Here is a 16,739-nt window from a genome sequence, read left to right as displayed (position 1 = left end):
TTAACCTTATATAACTTTCTTGATACTTTGTGGCTCAGTTCTTGCTTTACACACTCGCTGTCACTTAAAAAAAACTTTTTTTCCCTCTCATTTCAATGATTTTTTCCCTTTTGAATATAGCTCATTATTTCTGTTATTGTATGTGCCTGAAAACATACGCTTGATTACCTCTGTGTGTGCTCATATGGGAGACAGAGTGCGTCTGAGAGATATAGCTGTTTGTTGTACATGTACTATAAAGCTGTATGTAAATACTTTACCTCACGCTCATGGACTTTTGATAAAAACCTGTACAAAACAACAGCAGAGAGTACATCTATTTGGGATAAATCTTTCATTCTGAGATCCCCAATGCAGAACTGCTTTTTGTAATGACTTCAGGCCAGGATACGTGCAGTCATTTATTATCACACAGATAGTGCACACATTTAACGAGTGTTGCGTTTTGGGGTTTTTTTGTTGTTTTTTGACCAGTTAAGAAGGCTGTTTTTTTTTTCTCGCGAGGGGAGATCGTAAACCACCGCCAATAATTGCTACCCAGAAAGCACAATAGATTATCTATTGCATTTTTACAGAGGTGTGGTCTCTTTTTTTGTCCCTCTTTAGCTAAATCTTCTGTTATGTTGTGTTTGGTCACAGAGGAGATCGAACAAATCTATTCCCGAGCTGTACAGATTGTGAAAAATGTACATATGTCAAAAAAATCTAGTTCATCCTTGCATTTTTTTTGTATGGAGAGAAATTACTTGTGTGCAGAGAGTATTTCAAATTTGATTGAATATTTAGTAATATTGAAAAATGAGATTAAACACAGTCAATGTGAAAATAAGTGCTGAGAAATATTATTCTTCTGTCTCTTTGGAATAAAAGTGTTAAGTATTAATAAAAAATAAGAAATTTCAGCTGGTTGGTCTTTTCTTTTTCTCCTGCAGTTTATGTGCATGTCTGTAGGTTGACCGTGATGTCACATGAAGGGATCACATTGCTGTGTCCATGTGCGGTCCTGTGACATTATGGCTGCTGCAGAATGCCATCTTTTTTGCTCTTTCATTGCATCTTTTGCTTGTCATTCTCTGTTTTCCAGTGGGAAGAAAAAAACCACAAAGAGGCATGAGAGAGGCAGAGGAGATAAGGAGAACAAAAAATAATGGGAGATATATTGAGGGAAAGGAGAAGTGATGCAAACTGAACCGAGCAGCAGAGATCAAAGCCCCCAAAAACCTCTCTCTCCCCCTCCCCTTACTCTTCAGACTCTCTCTTTACTCTTGTCCAGCAACAGGAGTTATTTAAAGAAACCAGCCGGTTTGAAAATGTACCGATGCCTTGCCTACAGATTTGGAGGGAAGGTTTTTTTTAACAGCTGCAGTCCTGGATGGTTGAACAGAACAAGGTGAGGCATAGGTAGAAATAACCTTTTCATAAGTTAATCAGCTTCTGAAAAAAAAAAAGGAAAAACATCAGCCTTTTTTTTTTTTTGCTTACTTCTTCGATCCCTCCATCAACCCAACAACCCCAGGATGCATTGCAACACATGTAACTACTTCTTGACAATTAACTGTTACCTAGCAACTGGCTCTTTTTGCTGAGATGGGGAGGGGTGTAGAAAGAGAGACGGGGAGGGAGATTTATACAGTATTCCCACGGCATCTTAACTGGATTGGATGCAACAATGCATTGACAATACAGTACCAAAATGGAAAGTACAGCCTGAGCTGAACGCCCACACGTAGCAGCGAAGAGGGAAGGGGGCGTGCAGGGAGAGGAGGGGGGGAAAGAGAGGTGTGGTGGTTTGATATACAGTATGGGGGTGGGGGGATCACTGGTGGAAGATTTTAAAAAAGGAAGGAATTAGCGTGCAGCTGCAAGTTGAAAGTGAGAAAAAAGGGAGAGAATGGACACGCCACCCTGCAGTATGAGATGAGGATGATAAGTGAAGTTGTAGAAGAGGAGTAGGGAGAAGCTGGTTGCTGTAGAAACACTTGGCAAAGTTTTAATGAAGGCATAAAGTTGGCTGTCTGCACTCAAGACGCACACACACGATCACCATACGCAAACAAACATTATAATTATGTTAGAAAATAATGGGCAGCCCCTGCTGGGCCCACGAGGGTCGTTCCTGGACTTCAGCTGAAATAAATAAATAAATGAAGATCAGCCTCCGTGAATCGGTGTAAAGCCGCGTGTGATTACGGCGGCAGACGAGCACTGACACCCTGTGGCAAAAACAGGGCATCCGCCTTGTTGGGACACGCACAGGTACCAGGAGAACAGCCTTCGTCTGCAGTGTTGCAGACGTCCACGCCTCTCACCGTCAGCCCTATGTGTGCGGTTAGGTGTCTGCCTTTCAAAGGTTATTTGTGTAATAAATATAGGCTTGAATATTAAATCAAGTAACGCACACTTAATGTTTCCATGAATAAAATTAGTTGCGCTGTGGACTTATTTTAAGGGTGTATTTTTTCCTGTTTTGGGCATTTAAAAAAAAAACTTAGCCAAATTGTCTACAAACCTCCATTTTTATTATGTCCTCTGCAGGCATGACTCACGGTGAGTTACTCTGGTCTAGAAGAAAGACGGAAACCCCGACGATTTTCATGCTTCTGTTCGATTTCTTACATAAAATCATTATGTAATTATTCTGCTTGTTCCTCCTCACATAAGAACTCCTCGCTCTCCCTGAAATCATTTGTCCATGCCTAGTTACAGATATGTGGGAAAAATAATGTGTCCTTATCCTTTAGATGCTACACCCGACTGTGAACTTCAAGGACTTGTGCTGTCTGCATGTAGACTATCGCTGTGTTGGTTATCATGATAAGCACCTTTATTTCAGTCAAATCAAATAGAGACCCTCTCTTTTTAAAGTGCGAGAGACTTAAAAAAAAAAAGTGGGGTGTGAACTTCTTTCGACTTCCTTAAGTGGGGGCATGCCAGAGAAAGGTTTGACAATAACCTAATGAAACAAGTCTTTCTTCTTCTTGTTTTACGCGCACACCATCCTTGCATTTTGCGCGCTGTAATATATTATATTCAATCCAATAAGGAGGTGGCGTGGGAGTATTGCTTCGTTTGGGGGGGTTGGAATGCTCTTTAATAAAAACAATAGGAATCACGTGGCTTAAAAGTGATGTAATGGTTATTTTATTTCTAGACATTGTGCTACTCGTTAGGCATGATTTCTAACCTTTCTATAAATAGCCCTTTGAAAGTGAACCTTAAATAAACATAAAACAGCCACTAACAACAAGAAGATAATTTAGTTGTTGGCTGATGTATTCGGTTTTGTTTAGTGATCAGTTTCTTTAGCTCTCAACCGTCCTTGATAGCGGACAGCTTTTTGGATTATCCCGTCACATTATTTCTGTATCTAATCAATCTACACGGATTAGATACAGTGCGGCTAAAGTAGCAGAGAGCTTCTGGAACAGCAATTAGGTTTGTGTAAGGTTGTTTCCCAAGTTGAGGTGATCCATAAAATGAAAGAAGAGAGAATGAGAAGTGGAACTGATGAGGCAAAAACCGCAATGAAATGGTGATAACAGTTTATTAAAGAATTTTAGTCTCTCACTAATAAAAATCAGAGGTTATATTGCATATGTAGAAACTTTACACTGTTTATAAAGGGATTTATAATTCGTTTCGGTAAACCCAACAAAGCCTCCAACTTTTTCCCTCTTTCCGTCGCACGCCCCCGCCCCCAACTCTGTCCATCCATCTATGTGTCACTCTTGACCAGCTTCACTCCCCTATTCTTCAGGACTCTCACCCGCCTCCTCCTCACCACCCTGCTCCCTCTGGGCGGGCTCACGCTCACTGCGCTCCTCGGGGTGTATCGGGCCAGACTCGCCACCTTCCCTTTCAGGCTGTGAGCCCGCCTGCCTTCCGCCTCCTCCTCCTCATCCTCCCCATCCTCCCCCTGGTAGCCGTAGCGACGGAGAAATGGTTCCAGCGTTGCTAGGCGATGAGAGAGCTCGGCGATGCGTCGGTGCAGCAGAGAGACTTCCCTGAAGAGGTCGTTGACAGACTCGGACAGAGGGCGCACCCTGCAGGAGGAACAGAGGACGGTTAACTTCAGAGGACCGCTCACACATATGGAGCGCTGTATGAAATTAATTATGACTGTGGATAAAGTCTTGAAAGACTTGATCCAAAGCAATCTGTGTGGTTACAGGAGACAAAGGAGGCAAAGACAGGCTGAGGTGAGAGTAAGAAATGCTCCTGTTCGTCTTCAAATTGGATTGGTTTACTCTCTCGTGACTTTTGATGCTCCCAAAATACATTTGTGGCAGTTCATTCATATCTCACTTTAGAATAAAAACTTGCTCTTTTTTTCAGTTCAGCTAAAGTTTAATTTAAGTAATCCAGTTCATAAAATGGTGAGTATATACATAATGCACTGGTGGAAACTTTCTGGGCATATCTTGCTATTGCCTGGTCCATATTGACATGATAGCATTAGACAGCTGCTGCAGATTTCTTGGATTGAGATCTGGTGACTTTGGAGGCCATTTGAACACAATGAGCTCAGTGTCAAGAAACCAGTTTGATATGATGTCGGCTTTATGACATGGTGTGTTATGCTGCTGGAAGCAGCATCAGAGGATTGGTACACTGTGGTCATGAAGGGATGGACACGGTTAGCAACAATACTGTCGTGTAAAACAATGCTCAGTTGGTACTAAGGGGCCCAAAGTGTGCCAAATACAGTTACACCATTAGACCACCAGCAGCTACAGCCCCAAACCATTGATACACGGTAGGATGGATTCACGCTTTCATGCTTTCATGCTTTCATGATCCTGCCATTGAAATTTCACAGCAGAAGTTGAGACTCAAGCAATGCAAATATTAGCCTTAATTTTACCTCAACTTCTTAGCTGACAGATATGGTCTTCTGCTGAGTTCAAAAGATGCTCTTTTGCATATACTTTGGTTGTTACGAGTGTTTATTTGAGCCACTGTTGCATTCCTATCAGCTCAAAGCAGTCTGGCCATTCTCCTCTGATCCCTGGCCTCAACAGGACATTTCCATCCAGAAAAATGCTACTCACTGGATATTTGTTCTTTTGTGCACCATTCTCTGTAAACCCTGGAGATGGCTGTGTGGGGGAAAATCCCAGTAGATCAGCAGTTTCTGAAACACTCAGACCAGCCATTTGGCATCAATAACCGTGCTTTCAAAGTCACTTAAATCACCTTTCTTCCTCATTTTGATGCTTGATTTGAACTTTATCAGGCCACCTCGACCATGTCTACGTCCCTAAATGCACAGACTTGATTGTCTAGTTAGAGGTTTGCATTAACAAGCAGTCAACAAGCAGGGCATTGGTGTACCCTACAAAGTAATGGGAAATGCGTTCACATGGTCTTAATAAAATATGAAATCTCCCAGGCTGACTAAAACAAGCCTCAATAAAAATAAAAAAACACAGAGTGAACTCTTCTTGCCAACAAACGATGCTGAAGAAATAAACATTTGCCTTAAAAGCAGATACTGTTAAACAGTAGTCATCTAATCACATAAAAGCGCCTCTTTTGTCTAATCCTCAGAAACTGAGTAAACAAACCTCAGGCTGATTAGACATCATGATGATGGGTGATAAAGGTTAGGCCCACCTGGAGTAGTCGGGCAGCAGCGTGCTGGGCTGTGAGTGCAGCAGAGTTTTGATCTCACTGAAGATGCGTTTCCCCCAGGCATCTAAAACTCTGGTCACACTGCGCACTGAGGCCACATTCACGCTCTCAGCTGAAAGCGAAGCGTGACACCATCAGGCTTCAATTTATGGAACAACAAAACATCCTGTATGAATCATGAAAATGAAGAAAGCGTGTGCTTTAATTGTTCAAGAACTGTTTCTCTGAAGTGTCTCGGATTGCTGCGTTTCATTCAGCTGCCATAGCTCACGGCTTCAAACGCACAGTGATTTACGGGCTCCGTATCTCCAAACAGAATAGATCAAACAGGCTTGTGATTTATACCTCCCTCTCTGTAGTTCCAGTACCCGTAATCCACTTCATTCTCCTCCTCGGCTGCATAGGCCCCAGTTGCTGTGGCAACCACCATCAGCGCCATCAACAGAGAGTGAGGGCCCATGTCGAGCAGATACACGCTCCCCCTTATAAAAGATGAAGAAGAAGAGAACAAATGTGCCTGTGTCAAAGTTATTTTTCAAACCAACCTTTTTTTCCCCTCCTTGTTTTTAAAGCAGAAAAAAAATGTGTTTACATCGCCGACAAAGATGTGTGGAAATCAAAGCAACTTCATGTGCCACTAATTAGTGAAAAGGCGAGCATTTTTTTTGTGTGTGTGTGTTTTGCCAGTGCGATGTGCAACTTTGCTACTGTTTTTGTTTTATTATATTTTACTTTATTGTCTCAGTTAGGACAATTTCTTGGAATCTGCCCGTGCTAAGACTAATCACTGCTTAAAAAATGGAAAAGTGATCAAAGAAAATTTGTTGATAAAGATAGACGTAGCTTCTGAGTACAAAAAGTAAACCAAATCAAAAGTGTCTTAAACATCACTTCTTTCTAATGGCCAGCAGGAGGCGCCTCCTCTGTTTGGAAATCATAGTTTTGTATAGAAATCTTTGACAAAATAAACAGACTACTCCCGCTTGTTTAAAACTGCCCTTACTAACCATAATCTAAGCTATTTTAGGTAAATTATGTCCCCGTTCAGCTTCTCTGTTTCTCTGTGAAATGATCTGTCCTGTTTGAAAACAGTAAAAACAGTACAATGCTCAGCTTCAGGCATAGTGGGACTTCGCCAGCTACTGGGCTGACTTTGCAGTGGCTATGTGCATCTTTCATATACAGTCTTTGGGTCAATTGGCACACGTGTGCCAGTAATAACTGTTACTGTCTTAGTAAATAAAAGACATCTTTCACTTAAACTGTAAGAAATAAATGTGTATAATTATGAAAAAAGTTAGCTCATTGTAATTATTCTGTAACCCTCCTATAATAATTTTGAAGCAAAATGTTTATGTTAATTCACAGAAAATGAAATTATTTTTTTAAAATGTATTTATTTTACTTTTTACTTTGGAGGCATACTGATGAAAAAACGAATAATAAATAAATATACAAATAAATGAATAAATAAATTACTATATGCAATAGTGAAAAAACAGGAACAATTCTGTCATTTGATTGTTTATCTATTACTTCATTCCTTTGTTAGAGTATGAATCGTGGTGGGGAAGGTCTTTATCAGTAGGAAAAGCTGTATAATATAAAATACAGTCCAAAATTATGCCTTTCTTCATATATTCCAAAGCTTTCCAGTGGACCAGCTTGGAGTCTTTCCCAGGCCAATTTTGGCCCCTGGGCCTCCTGTTTGACATCCCCGGTATAGAGTTTACCAAAAAGCCTTAGAACCTGGTACTTTATTACCAAAAAATACAAAAATGTTTGTGAGTATGACTGATAGCTCAAAGCATAAATGCAATGCGACTTCACTTCTTGTCTGGCAGCTTTATCTCCAGCCTTTTTCATAAAATCAAACTATGGATGTTTCGACCACAGCTTGATCCGGTGAGTCCAACAGCACCTTATTTTTGGTTAAAAAGATCACTGGTGGGGTTAGAAAGCTGGAGACTCGTGTAATACTCCCAGTCACTGTGGCAGATCCAGGATCCACAGAGGGAAAAAGAAGATGTGTAAAAACACTTGTACGTCTCTGCTTTCCCTCCAATAAAACCCCACTGATGACAACACAGCTACTTGATAATGGGGCAGGATGCGAACCAAAAAAATCTTGTTCCCTGTCGAACTGAAGGGATGAAGAAAACAGGCTTTTTCCAGTTGGACCTGTCTGTGTGTGTGGAGAGAGCAACAGCAGTTCAGTTAGGAAAAAGAAAAGGAAGGCAAGTTTTTGATTTTTAGAGTCCAGTTTTAATGGGGAAGAAAAGAGAAATGCTAAAGGCAGGCGACCCAGAAAACCAACCAAGCAAAGGGAAAAGCAAAACATCAGCACTGCATCCATATGACAGATCTGTGAATCATACTGGACAGTAATAAGTTGATGACTCACTGCTGAGGTATTGTAAATGTTCTCAGGAGGTCTGAATTTGGAGGCTGATCAAAGGAGGAGTGAAAATTAACCGCACAACAGCACCACGCAAACCAGCCGTCACCTGTTATGATCATGGTTTGTGGCTGTGCTGGAACAAAAACACTTTGCAACTTTGCAAACTAATGCCGCAGCGGCAGAAGTATCACAAGCTGGGAGCTGTTTCGGAAAAATAAGCAAATGAGCCGATACTCACGACTTGAAATGATGATGATGCTTTTAAGACTCAGCAGGAAGTCCTTCTCCCTCTCCCATGCGGTTTGAATACCAGATGTCTCTGCTCCTCTCGCCTCTCCACCCTGTCGCTGCCACGGTCCCTCTACTTACTTCTTCTCCCTTCTCTCCTGTTTTCTCCGACGCTCTCTCCACCCTCTTCTCCCAGCTTTGGGATAATTAAGAGAAGAGTGTGCGGCAGGTCCGGTACAGAGCTCTTTTTAAAACAAGTTTAGGGTTTGGGAGCTGTGCTAGCTTTTAGACCCCAACACACGCCCACCTCCAACTCTCTCTCTCCCTCTCATGCATATCACATGCAGACAAATTCTGCAACCCAGCTGCTGCCAGATGTGTGGCACATCCTCTTCTCTGAGATGTGATTTACCCCGTACTCCTTCTGTCTCATCTTCAGCGTGGGTATATGTATGTTTGAGACTGTAATCTCACTCTGCTGGAGGATCACATCTCTGCACCGTGGTCTCCTTAAAAATGTTACAAATCCTTTTTATCTGACCGTTTAACACCTTCTGCCCTCCACACAGCGATATTCAACTATAAGAAGCAACTGCTGCTAGTATTTATGTCAGAAACAGAGAAACAAGAGAAACATCTTTTACTTTTCTAGTAAACTTTAATAGAAAACCTGCATGTTTACTCTACACTGTATTGTAGACCCACTTACTCTGTAAATTAAGAATAAATATACAAAATATAATGCATTTTTAGAGGTTAAACCAACTAACAATATATACATAACATGCATTAGTTTGTTTTCTTTATTTAATATGTTGAAGAATATTTTCTCTGTAATTTGTTTGATGTTCATCCTCCAGCGTCTCTAAAATCCTCTTACAGTCATAATAATAAAATATGTATATTGTGAAGAAATAGAAGCTGTTATCTGCATGCTAAAAACACAAATGAAAAATAATTGTGGAAAATGTTGCAGTAAGTTAAACTGAAGTCATTTTGACTTCCTCTATGTAATCTGATTAAGTGCAGGAAAGTATTCAAGTTCTGTAACACGTAACGTTAAGTGTAGATAAATCCATTTAAAGCGAGCATAAAGTATAAGCATAAAATATACTCCAATATGTTTACTAATACTGTGCTCATAAATAATTTTCCCTTAAACTTTGAGATAAAGATTCAAATGATTTAACATTAACAAGTAATTAAGGACTTATAATTGTTGTTTAATCACCCATTAAGGTTTTTAGACATGATCCGAAGAGCCTGCTGAAGTTCACACTGAGCATTGGAATGGGGAAGAAAAGCGAACTAAATAATTTTATTTCATATTTCAGAAACTCCATGTAGATTTCTGCTGCAGCAAACAGATAGTTCGGGCAGAATTTGGTGGAAACAACATGAAAGCATGGATCCCTGTGTAAACATTTCACACGGGTGGTGTTGTCATGGTATGAAGAACATTTATCTGAGTGGTGGCTACCACAGCCTACCTGAGTGTTGTTGCTCATCATGTCCATGTCTTTATGACCACAGTGTACCCAGCTTCTGATGCCTGCTTCCAGTAGGATAATGCACCAGTTCACAAAGTGCAAATCATCTCAACTTGGTTTCTTGAACATGACATCAAGTTCACTTTACCCAAACGGCCTCTACAAAATACAGTAGTAGTTGCAGTAAATCAAAACTTGAACATCTTCCTTATATAATATTACAGAGCAGAAGGCTAATGTACGTCAAAAGGGAAACACCAGCTAAGTAAAGTTCCTCAGCAAAGCCTAGTAGTTCATTAAACCTTTGTTTCAGCACTGGAAACTTTTAAACTCAGGGGATGTTAGGAGTCCAATCCAGTATATTAAAGGCACATAACCTCATTTCTCAGTGCACCGATTAAAGCTAAAAAGGCAATACAGTGACTCCAGTTCAACTGGTTCAGAATTCCAGTGAGGCACTTGTTTGCATGTCAGATTTAAAAGGACCTCTTAGGTTAAGTGCCCTTTTGTGCTGTGCTCCTGTAAACCTGACTATCTGTGGCTTTACTGTATACTTCACTCCCCAGGAAGGAGGAGAGATAAGAAGTGCATTATAGTGGGTATGAAATGGAAAGAGTTATTTCTCAGTGACTGGCATCCAGATGTTATTCCCCCTCTCTATGTCTGTTTTCATGCTGTGGGCTGAGGTGAGGTCAGAGTTGGACGGTAATCTCTCCAGAAAGGAAACGCTGAAAAAGTCAGGTGGACGGGTGGAGAGAAGAAGGAGGGCGTAGGAACAAAAAAGACAAATGGAGTTAAATAACAATAACTGCCACACTTTAACATCTGCACATCTCCATTGGCAGCTTCAGAGAGAGCGAATCAGCAGAGAGTTACTGCCGTGAAGAAGTCACACAACCCGCGACAGCTGGTTCACATTAACAAAAGGCAATTTGTCACCTTCAGCTAAATTCCAGCCATGTACACACGCACACACACACACACACACACACACACACTTATTTCCGCTCCCTGCTCGAGTCTTCTCTTTCTGCTGTTGTCTGAAAACCACATGACGAGGTGCGCACTCGTGGCTCACTCTGTTACTTCGCCAACACTGTCTCACTGTGGACGAAAGCCAAAACTGCAGTTTGCTTCCCATCCAGACGCTGACGTAACAGCAAACTGCAACCAGGAGAAGTCTTTCTTTGGACAAAACAAAAACTTTTAGAGTTGCCTGTGAAAAGTCTTTAACCTTTAGTGTTTTTAGACTTTAATATTGTCTGCCATGTCCTAGACTAACATGTAAAATGCTGTTTTTGCTTGTTCCCTTTAGAGTGCGTCAGTGTCCATCAAACATTTTGGGGAAGTGTTTTTTGGCAGAAAGAGGAACTTGAACAGTCTATAGAGTCACAAAACATTGTCATCGAAAAAGAATACAGACACTTTTATCAAACTATCCAATCGCACCATGGAATCTCAACCGTTTTGGACCCTTTTCTTCAAGTTGACATGGATACCTGCATTTTTCCTTCTCACTGTCTGTTCAGCAATGGATTCACCAAGTGAGCCACCACATTTGTGTTGTGACTGATATTTATTTGACTGGGATGAGTGTTTTCTGTTGCTTACGTGTGCGACTAACCCTGTAGTCTAGAAATAGATCGGAGAATAAATGAACTGCAGCAAATTTATTTCGTGTCCAGCGCTGAGTCATTTCAGCCCTAATGTGAACCTCTAACATGTCTTTTCACAGGTATCAGTCTGGAGCGCGAAGTCTTTGTGGCCTTTAGAGGTGAAAATCTCAACATTACATGCAATTTGATCAAAGCAGTAAACCAAACGGAAGATGGCTGCTTGACATGCTTTGATCCAAAAAACAAAACAATATACAATAATACCATCCCCACAATGGATACCAAACAGGAAAGATTTTCCTGGCATCTGGAGCTGAAAAACCTGAAGCTTTCAGGACTTTACTCCTGCCAGTATCAAACGGTGAAGGTGGATTGGTTTCTTCGAGTGACAGGTTAGTCCAAAAGAAAGAAAATGAAGATGAAAGCTCCAACTATAAGACATCTTTATCACAGTTACTCAGCAGTAAAGTATTCTAAGGAAGGAAGACCTGCCTTAAGAAACAGATTCACTGCATTTTTTCAGATTTCTTTTTTTTTAAAGAGTAAATGTGTTTAAAAGGCTCTCTGTTAAAGACATGCAGGACATGAAGATAACTGTTTGTAATCATACAATGAGTGTAACTTCTCAACTTTCCCTTCTTATTCCTTCTTTTTAAATCTTCCTCTTTCTTCAAATGAAGCAGCGTCCATCTGTGATCCTGTCACAGATGAACACGATAAATTCAAAAGAAAGCTACTGCAGTGGCAGGGCAGTTAAAACATGTTTTGAAAATAAGATTAAGATGCTTGAATCAGGGCTGCTTTGATACATATTATTAGTGTCGAGGAGGTTGGTGGGGTCAGTGGCTGAACTACGATGATACCTTGCTGCTATTGAACAACACTAAAAATAAGAAGTTTTTATAGTTGCATCCTTTACAAATACAAGCAATAATCAAAATAAGTTGTAACACAGCTTTAAGGTGAATTAATTAAGAATAGGCTTTCAAATCCTTACAGTCCCACAAAGGGGGATCATATACAGTTTGCTATTTTCCACTGGTTCTTGAAGGGCATGCGTACTGATGAAAAAGTATTGCGTAGTTCATACAGAAAAGAATAAATAAACAGCATTCTGTGTAATAAAAACAACATTTTTTCTCTCTTATCCTTCCAGTAGCTTTGCTATCCCTGAGATCTATCTTCCGACCCTTTGAAAGGTCCTGAATCTTCTTTTGGAAACCCTTGTACGTCTTGAGAAATTAGCCAGAACAGACGCCAAAGGCCATTTGATCTGCATGTTATCCAGTTGTGATGAAGTCCACCACAGGGTGACATAATTTTTTTTTAATGTATTTATTTTTTTGTCTTTGTGGTTTTTCCAGATGAAGGCTACAAGGAACCTGTTAACACAGAGTTCATCATCATGGCCATTTTCACGGGTGTGCTGTTGATCTTCAGTGTGCTCGGCTCGGTGTATGTCTTCAGAGGACATTGGGTAAGACTGATCCTGCTGTTAAGCAAGCAGTAGTTAAGAAACAGCAGGTTACAACACACCAGAGTTGTGTCACAGTTTAATGAGGGATATTTTGACAAATTTTTAACTGTATCCAGGCTTGCTCAGTTCTACAAACAAAGGTATTTAACCTCAGTGGGATGGTTGTCCCCTTTGGACGTGGTCCTGAGGGTCACTGACCCACTATTAATCACATGAGTAATCACACAACCCGAGGCATGCTCTCTAGATTAAGTTATAAGTTGGAATTTAAAATGCCCCAGTGAGAATTTTCATCTGAAACTGATTATATGATTTAATCCTGATTATACTTAAGTTTAATAAGTGTGAACAATTATACTGCCAATAACAAACAGCTGTCCAACATCAGGCAGTGTCATCTCAGTCTCAATCACAAAACCCAACTCAGATTAATGGAAATAGTCACATGCCACCAGTTTTGTCATGTCTTTATTGCCTCATAAACTGCACTGGGACTGCTGTTACTGAACTACTGAATTATAATCATTTACACACTGATTTGAGCCAAAGAAAACCTAATACTCTGATTTGCAACATGCTCAATTTCTTCATCTTATCAGTGGCTGTGCTTCTTTTGTAGTCCCAGTGGACTTGAGCTCTTATACAGGAAGTGCATTGAATGCGAAAATGAAGTTAGCGCCATAAACTCTGAATACAAACACAAGACAAAAAACTAGAAAGGGAGCAGCTGTGAAGAAAGCCTCGTGTTTTACTCGTTTGTATGTTGCACACCTGTGATTGTTTTTTGGTTTTTTTTGATGAATCCAACTCCATCTTTAGACTGAGAAACATGGAGCTGGCGAGAAAAAACTAAAGCAAAGCCAAGAAGAGAAGAAGGTGACAAAGAAGGAGGACGATAGCTTGGATGCAACAGCAGCTCAGTCCTACTATGCCGTGAGCACCTCTCTCCTCATCAGTGTCTTTCACCTGAACTTCCTTACATTCATGTGGTCATTTCCAACATTTATTTGGACACTGACATGAAGATCTCTTTCAGAGTCTAGAGCCTCGTCCCAGGTCTATTTATGATGTACTGGACAGCTCACCTGCCAGAAGAGAGAATGACCAAGACAAAGCCAAACCCATGAAAAAGGAACCACCCAAAAAGGTCAGCGAACTTTGAGTGTCTTTTCAAAATAACGTGGTGTCAAAATAAAACGCGTAAATGTTGACCTGCCTTTCATTTTACCTCCACAGGCAGCGCAAAAGACAAAAGACAAGGATGAAGGTGTTTTTGAGTCTGTTTATGAGAACTTTTAGATCAACTCGTGATTGTGGGATCATAATCCAGCGCTTTTCTACTTTAATCTCATCTGTGTCAGCGACACTGAGAGAATCATCTTTCAATAAAATCAACAAAAACCACAAATGCAAAGTAAAAGTAGTTTGGTACAACACAAAGATTTCTAAAAGTGTGTAAAAAATGTAAATGAACAGAAGCATTCCCATCAGAATGAGCACAGTGTATCAAAAGTACTAAAGGTTTTCACTAAATACTACGACTGTACTATGTAAAAGTCTTTAGCTACACCTCATTTCTTTAGATTTTGTGCACCAATTTATTCAAACAGCCAAGGCAAAAAGAGAGTTTGAACAGTTCTAATGAGCTTAAAAGTCAGTATTCAGTATGAGCACCTATATTTTCCACCAAAGCCTGAAATTTCTTGCTCAACTTTCTTGTCATTTCTTTAAGTAGTCTTTAGGAATAGTTCTCCAGGCATCTTGATGGATGTTCAATGCTCTTCTTTGGATGTTGACTGGGTTTGCTCTATTTTCTGTTGAAATGATTCCACACCGCTTCAATAATGTTGGTGTGGGAATAAAGTCTGGTCTCTGGGGAGATCAATTCCATAACTGACAGTGTGTGTGTGTGTGTTGTTGTTGTTTTTTTTAAATATTATTATTGCTGGTTTTCCTTTAGTTCAGTTAGTTTGGGATCACTTTCATGCTCAAAAATGGAGTAGCTAACAATCAGATGCCAAATGGTTTTGCGTGAAAGATCAAAATCCTGTGTTTATAGTTTCATTCATTTTTGACCCCCAGTTGAATGGCAGCCCCAAACCATGACAGAGCCTCTGCCGTGTTATACACATGGCTGCACATACTCTCTGTTGTACTTCTCTCCTAAGCTCCTCCGTACTGATGATGATTTAAACCAAAAATTTCCAATTTGGATTCATCACTCTATAAGACCTGTGGCCACTGATTTTCAGTCCAGTTCTTGTTTAATTTTGCACACCAGAGCCTTTTCTCCCCTTTTCCATTCATTAACAATGCTGTTTAACAGCCACCTTCCACTGAAACCATTTCTGATGAGGCTTCAGTGAACAGTACATGGATCAACTGAAGGGTCAGATGTATCTCCACTTTTTTTCCAAGTGGAGTCTAGTGTTTGATGTCTTCTTCTCACCTTAGAAACTGTGGGTAACAGGTAGCTGATTTTCAATAAATGTGTCTCTTGTCACCTGCTTCTGTCCGGAGCTGTAGCCTTTCTACTCATTTGCAGTGTTGCCAACTCCTCAGTAAGGAAAATCGCTATTGGCTGTCCTAAAAGTCGCTAGAAGTCGCTAAATGACGTCATCGCCTAATTTGCATAATTGGTCATGCTAATCTAATTGTAACCTATGTTGTTGGAGAGAGAGAAATAACATCGTGGAACAGACATAAAGTGAGTAAAAAACGTCCTAAATGCATTTAGAATTTATTTAGAACTACAAATTAAATTTCTTTTAGCAATTATTGTTTTTTTTAATGTCACAATTCCAACCCTGCTCCTTTACTCGGGTTTGGACCGGTGTTCCAGATCTACTGGCGTTTAGATCAACTGGCGTTGGTCGAACAGATGTGTGGCAGTCTTGCGTTTCAGTAGCTCCTACCGACAAACCAGCAAAAAAACGCCAAATGTGTCATCTGTGACACTTGTGAGGTTGTCTCAAACACACTCCGTCAGTCTTGATGCTGTTGAACAACAAAATGTATAAAAATGTGGCGAGTTTACCTGGTGATATCCTCATGCGCGACGCGATCGCAAAAACAGCAAACAAGTAACACCACGCCGATGTTGTTCACAGGACAGCAAGAGTAAACGATCGGGAGAACCTTGTCGTCGTTATCGTTCCCCTCGCACGGTTTATTTCTCTGAATTCAGCGTTTTTGCTTCACAACTAAAGCGAGCAGTTTACTTTGTGCACTAACATGGAGTCGAGTCAACCAGCGCCACCTCTGGCCAAGTGCCACAGCCTACAGCCAGATCAACCTGTGACACACATCTGCACCACGTTTGAATAAGTGTCATGCACATTTGTACCTTTCAATTGTCTCTGTTTGTGCGTCATGCAAATAAACCTTTGAAAAGAATGAAATGATATCATATATTCCTTATTGGCCTACATTTGTTCAAAATCCCAAATTATATACACAAAGTCATAGACATCACCACTCCAATTGGTCATCATGATTTTGATATTCTCTTTTTCCATAACAATGAAATACACCTTGGACAAATATGACACATCAATATTTCATTAGTGTTGTAACATCACATGTCGTTAGCATAGTCTGTCTGTGTCTTCCCTCTGCAAACGAACATTTCAGAGTTGGTTGTTATATACAGTCTGTATAAGTGTGGTTAATCTAATAAACATTTGTAAGGAGATGGCAGTTACTGTGAATGTACTGCAGGTGATTAGTAATAAACAGTCAGACAATGACCCTGACAATCTCATTCAATCTTGCAGATTGAATGCACCTTCTGTGGAAAGTGGTACCACACAGTGTTGTGGACAAATGTTGTGGGTGCTAAATAAACAGAAAAAAGTGATCCCTGTTGTCTTTGCTTACTGATTGTTTTTAGT

General features: G+C 40.4%; 2 protein-coding genes across 2 annotated transcripts; one reads left to right on the top strand and one right to left on the bottom strand.

The window, feature by feature from the left end:
• Positions 1-3,530: 3,530 nt before the first annotated feature.
• On the bottom strand, positions 3,531-8,574 carry LOC147327959 (uncharacterized). Its single transcript, XM_086295996.1, has 4 exons — positions 8,274-8,574; positions 5,980-6,116; positions 5,617-5,746; positions 3,531-4,043 (listed from the first exon to the last, which is right to left on the bottom strand). Exons 2-4 carry the CDS (start codon positions 6,092-6,094, stop codon positions 3,716-3,718), a joined length of 573 nt encoding a protein of 190 aa, XP_086152122.1. The 5' UTR covers positions 6,095-6,116; positions 8,274-8,574; the 3' UTR covers positions 3,531-3,715.
• nfam1 (NFAT activating protein with ITAM motif 1) lies at positions 3,963-15,298 on the top strand. The gene is made up of 7 exons (XM_086295995.1): positions 3,963-4,199; positions 11,069-11,297; positions 11,489-11,761; positions 12,734-12,846; positions 13,666-13,779; positions 13,883-13,993; positions 14,083-15,298. The coding sequence occupies exons 2-7, from the start codon at positions 11,204-11,206 to the stop codon at positions 14,143-14,145; spliced, it is 768 nt and encodes a 255-aa protein (XP_086152121.1). The 5' UTR covers positions 3,963-4,199; positions 11,069-11,203; the 3' UTR covers positions 14,146-15,298.
• Positions 15,299-16,739: the final 1,441 nt, after the last annotated feature.

Source organism: Aulonocara sp. 'chitande type north' Nkhata Bay, linkage group LG6 (assembly GCF_057382095.1).
Source record: "Aulonocara sp. 'chitande type north' Nkhata Bay isolate Kocher_YH1m ecotype deep benthic linkage group LG6, A_spYH_male_GT1.1, whole genome shotgun sequence".
In the NCBI taxonomy this organism is placed as follows: Eukaryota; Metazoa; Chordata; class Actinopteri; order Cichliformes; family Cichlidae; genus Aulonocara; species Aulonocara sp. 'chitande type north' Nkhata Bay.
This window is presented reverse-complemented; position numbering and strand designations above follow the sequence as displayed.